Below are 5,402 nucleotides of genomic sequence, written 5' to 3'. Positions count from 1 at the left end.
GAGTTTATTCAACTTATCGTTGGCAACCTTTTTCATGGTACTCAGAGTCTCAACACTTTTCGTGTCGTTGATTTTGAGTTTCAGTTTGCTCTCCTCGATCTTAGCAAGTTTGCTTTTTGCTTCGACAGCGCACTTCAAAATTTCCACCTTTTTATCATCCTCCTGCAACTCTCGTTCCACCACTGCAATCTCCTCAATTTTCTCCTTCTCAAGCTGTTCCGTCCTTCTCAAATTTTCTGTTTCATTTTTGTAATGCTGAGAAATTTCTGAAAGTTCTTTTCTTTTCTCTGTTAAAAGTTTTTCAACTTCTTTTCTTCGTTTCTCCTCACCTTCAAGGCGACTCAGCTCGTTCCGCTCTTTCTCTCCAAATTTCGCTTTTTTGGAATTTTCTTTTTCTTTTTTTTCCACCGAAGAAATGTCGATGTGGGCATTTCCACATACGGGGCATATGCCAGCAGATTTGGCTTTTGCTGAAAGCTGCGCAGCAGTCGCCCAAATCCCCTTTTCCATTTCTTTAAGCTCGTCAATCGTTCCGCCATTTTCAATCTCATCTCCAAATTCATTTTTCTCACTTTCCAAATCTCGAATTTCATTTTCAAGTCGCTGCGACTCGGCGCCAAGTCTCTCAATATTCGCAGAAGAGACAATCCGTGTTTTTGATAAATTCTCTTTGCTCGCTTTGTCGTCTAAAAGTTTTTTATTATTCTTTTTTGAAGTTTCAATATAATAATCGACAGTGCCTTGTAGATCTCCATTTCTTACACAACTCTCTGAATTTTTCAAAATCTCTTCATTTTTCTTCTGTTCTTCGTTGAGCTTCCCAAGAACCACCTGCATTTTGACATTTTCCATCGCCTTTCCAATCTCTTTGTCCAACTCATCAATTTCGCGTTTAACAGTTTTGACAGCTTGATTTTTGTCATTTTCGTCAGGCATGTCAATGGTTTGAAGTTTTGAAACAATCTCACTTTGCTCCTTTCGCATCTTTTCAATCTCGTTCTCACTTTTTTCGTAGTTTGTCTTCTCACGATCTTTTGTTGTTTCTTTGGTTTTTAATTGAGTCTGGAGCTCTCGAAGGTTCTTCTCAATCTCAAACCTTTTCTTTGAACTCTCGTTTTGTTTCCTCTCAATCTCACTTATCTCATTCTGAAGTGTTCTGAGCTTTTCGTCGTCTTCATTCTGGGACTTCTCAATTTCTTTTTTACGATTTTCAATTTTTAAGATGGTTTCTTCAATCTGGAGATCCGGGTTATCACTCTTGCCAAGCATTTTTTCAATTTTTGACAAAATTTCGACTTGTTGGTCGATCTCGTGATTGAGAACCCCAAGCTCCTTTGTTTTTTCGTCGATTTTTTGACGAAGCTCGTCTTTTTTTGTTTTGAGTTTTGACATCTTCGTTGTGTCGATTGTTGTTGTTCTCAAATTCTCAATCTCGTTGTCAATTTCAGAAATCAACGCATCAAGTTCACCCTGACTTTGCTTTGGCGGAACGGTTACGCCATTTAAGGCTTGAACAATCTTGGAAAGTTCAGTTCGATACGAATCGACCTTGTAGGCTGACTCTTGGGATGCACGAACATCCTCAGAGGCTTTCTTCAGACGCTCCGCTATTTTCGTTGCTTTCTCGCCACACACGCCAACTTTGAGTTCGTAAGAATCAGCAGTGCCTTGAAGCTCGACGATCTCATCCTTGATATCTTTTAGTGTCATAAAATCCTTTTCTACGCCAACGAACTTTATCTCAGTTTCCTTCTGCTGCGATTTGAGGTCCTTGATCTCCTTCTGAGTGTCTTCAATCAGTTTGGAGTACTTTGTTGTTCCAAATATTTCGTCGAACCGCTCTTTTAGCTTCTTTCCTTCTTCAAATGGCCACGAGGCGTCTTCTTGGTGGCAAAATATTACGCTTGAGAGCATTTCGTTGCTTGTTTCGACAGTTTGCCCGATAAAATCCTTGCTTTCCTCTTTCCCGTCCGCCAGAATTTCGACTTCTTTTGTCGTCAACTTGAGTTTTCCGTTTTCAAGGGAAACGCTTGCCTTTCGAGTGATATCGACTTCCTCTCCCTTCACTGTTTTAAGTTTCAACTTTACATATGCTTCCGTCTTTCTTGTTGGAGAGTTGTTAGGGTCTCTTAAAAAAAGTCTTCCGGTTTGCGAATTTGGTGGGTAGACTCCTGTGCATGCAAACCTCAACGATTCAATCAACGTTGTTTTTCCTGCTCCATTTGGTCCTTGGATGAGTGTGAGTGGCTTGAAAAACTCAATCTCAACGGGTTTATGTGAATCCACCGATCGAATCCCTGCAATCTCCAACTTTTGAAATGTTGTCATCTTTTCTCTTTTTCAAAGTTTTCGTTTTTATTGTTCTGAAAATTTTAAAAAATGTTTTTAATACCTCACTTATTTTTTGTTATATATAACATTTTATTTAAAATGTTATATATAACACAAACGAACTGTCAATTGAGTTGTATAAGATACTTCTCTTTGAATTGCTTATAAAGTGGGGAGTTTTCCATAGCAGAAGTGACGTGCATTCTATTGTGGACGACAGGGAGAACGACTATTCTCTTATCAAGCATCCAATTTTCTAGTTTACAAACAGTAGTGTCCCAAACGGCGACTGGGAAGTCTGTTTTGTCTGCCATTTCTAATAAACGCGAGGGGTCGAGTTCATACAACATGAAGCATTGCAAGTGAACTGCTAAAACTTCGGATTTGTAGTTTTCTAAAAATTTTGAAATTGCCACAACTTTGTTTCCATTGAAAATGATTGTCGCCTTTTTAATACATTTAGTCTCCTTGATGAATTCTAAGTACTTTGTAATTGAATCTTCAGTGATTGTAAAAAGTGCGACATTGATGGTAACTTCTCGCAACTTTTCGAATGTTGTTGAAAGCAAAAACTCGGCGTTCATGACATCAAATGCGACTTTACAAAGCTTTGGGGCCAAGTCTTTCAATATTTGTTGTTTTCCAGTAGTGTTATCTTTGTCCATCAGTTGAATGTATTTGTTCACTTGGATTAATTCGACTTGGTTGTCTATCAGTTACAATTATATTATTCTTATTAGTTCATTATAATAAAACAATACTATAATGGAAGTCACAAACATGTAGAAGAGTCAAGTTGAGTTAGAATATCACTGGGAAGGTTGAGTGTTTCAATTCCAGTGAAGATATTTAACTCCTTTTTAATCAATTTTAACTTGTTAAAACCATTATAAGCGATGGCTATTCGAATGGAAGATTGCCCAAGTTCTGGATTCGTTTTGAGACTTATAATGGCTTGATTAGTTGCTTTACTAACCATATGAAACTTTTGAAGTGTATTGAATGAGTCGATGTATAAGACTACGTTCATTAAATAAAACGGTTCAAGACGCTTCTTTTGTGTGAGTTGTTCGGTTGACATTGGTTGTGTATTTATTTCGATTAAAAGAAGAGTTAGATTTAATTAGTACTTATAATTAATTCTTTGATTCTATTCGTCTTTGTTTTTTTAAAAGAGCATTTTGAGTGCTTTTTTTATTGTTTGGTAAGCGTTCCCGATATTTTGCATTTACCTTCTAATAAAGAAATGAAAGAAAAATTATTTGCCATGTGATGAATTAAAAAAACATTTCGGTGTTTTTTTTTAATATAGTTAATTAATTAGTTAATAAATTATTATTTTTTCAAAACAAAGGTTTTCTTTATGTTTGTTTATTATAATTTTGATTTATAAAATAATAATAAACCAAATAATATAATTAAAATAATATTAAAATAATATTAAATTTAACTATAAAAATTATTAATTTCAAAGCTATAAAAAAAATTAAATTCTTTAACTATATTATATTATAATGAATTGAATGTGTTTTTTGTTTTCTTTAAGATCTTTTATTGTTTTAACTACAGTCATAACAAAAAGGTGTCTCGTTCGAAAAAACCTGTCTTGAAAAAAACGATAAATTAATTGGTATTTTTCATCAAAATGTTATTATTATGTTATATATAACAAAAATGAATAACAAAAATGAATAACAAAAATGAATAACAAAAATGAATAACAAAAATGAATAACAAAAGGGAATAACAAAAAATGAGTTAATTTGCTTTTCGGGGTCGACCTCTTGGGTTTTTTGGTTTCTTTTCTAATATTGATTTTTCTTCAGGAGTCTTGTTCTTACTGCCTTTTTTCCTTCCTCTTGTAGATTTGGGTTTGGGGGGGTTCGGGCTTCAAATACAAACGTATTTTAGACAGACTTTCTTGGTTGATTTGTTCGTCGACTTCGCAGTCTAACAACAATTGTACTTCGTCGTCGATGTTTAGATCGTTTGTTTGATGAGTCTGTTTTTTTCGCAGTTCACAGACTTTAATAGCTGTTATAGAAACCCTGGGAGTTGGAAGGTCTTCATATTTAAACCTTCTTTTTAGTTTTATTGGAGTTATTGAACTAAAAAAGGAAATAAAATTCAGATCCTTGAAAAGGAGAGGGAATTCTTCCCTCAATCTTTTACACTTGAAGGGATCAACTTGACAAAAGTACTCTTTCTTTTCCGAGTCGTATTTGAATGTTATACCCGCACCCTTAAAAGCCGAAGAGCACGATACAATTGAAGTCGACTTGTGGAAGGCGGTCAGTATCTCAATTTGGTACTTTTCAAATCGATTCACTTTCACTTCACTTTCCTCTTTTTCCCAATTTTCATTCATCCATTCCTCGCCATCAATTCCTTCACCTTTGTCTTTCTTTTCATTTCCTCCAAGAGAATCATGCATATCCTCTTTGTCCTCTACAACCTGAGCATTTCGGATAATACCTTTTTGAACCGCAAACACCCCAATGTCCAAAGGTTGAAGAACATGGGATGCGTGCGGAACAAGAGGCACCAAAATGATGTTGTGGACCTCAAGCACTTTCCTTAGCTCTTCAACATCATGGCAAGAACACGAATCAATAAGCAAAACAGCTTTTTCATAAAAACCAACTCCGAGTTCCATTCATTTCTCGTAAATTTTCGGGATAAACACGGAAAAGACCCAATCCATAAAAATTGATTTGTTTATGAATCCGGTCTCTGTTTTTGTTAAAAGTACATGGCCAATAAGCCCAGAATTAACAAGCGTTTGAGTACAAGTTGAGGTCGGAGTAATTAGAATTCCTGGAATTGGTCCTTCTCCGCTGATACAAGCGAGAAAGGTGCTTCTTCTGACATTACGTTGAACTCCAACTTTCAGCACTTTGATATCATCTTTATTCCACAAGACTTTGAGCTTTTTGCGGTCAGCACATTTTTGATATCCAGATTCGTCTAGATTGAAACAAAGGCACCTCCTGACACCCGATACAGTCTTCGAAAGACCAATAAAATAATCAACAAAACTCTGTGTTGGTATCTCAAGGCGTTTTGTTTCG

At 35.6% G+C, this 5,402-nt stretch overlaps 2 protein-coding genes across 2 annotated transcripts; both read right to left on the bottom strand.

Moving 5' to 3' along the window:
• Positions 1-2: 2 nt before the first annotated feature.
• Positions 3-2,328, bottom strand: EIN_526170 (DNA double-strand break repair Rad50 atpase; the record flags this gene model as incomplete). The annotated part of the gene is made up of 1 exon (XM_004256325.1): positions 3-2,328. A coding segment is annotated over one exon (2,326 nt), but the record flags the coding sequence as incomplete, so codon positions are not given.
• Positions 2,329-2,456: 128 nt separating this feature from the next.
• Positions 2,457-3,412, bottom strand: EIN_526160 (hypothetical protein; the record flags this gene model as incomplete). Its single annotated transcript, XM_004256324.1, has 2 exons — positions 2,457-3,040; positions 3,112-3,412. 2 exons carry the CDS (start codon positions 3,410-3,412, stop codon positions 2,457-2,459), a joined length of 885 nt encoding a protein of 294 aa, XP_004256372.1.
• Positions 3,413-5,402: the final 1,990 nt, after the last annotated feature.

This window comes from Entamoeba invadens (genome assembly GCF_000330505.1).
Source record: "Entamoeba invadens IP1 unplaced genomic scaffold scaff_1105074725249, whole genome shotgun sequence".
Classification (NCBI taxonomy): domain Eukaryota; phylum Evosea; order Mastigamoebida; family Endamoebidae; genus Entamoeba; species Entamoeba invadens.
Note: the sequence above shows the minus strand (reverse complement) of the source record. Positions and strands in the feature narration are given on the sequence as shown.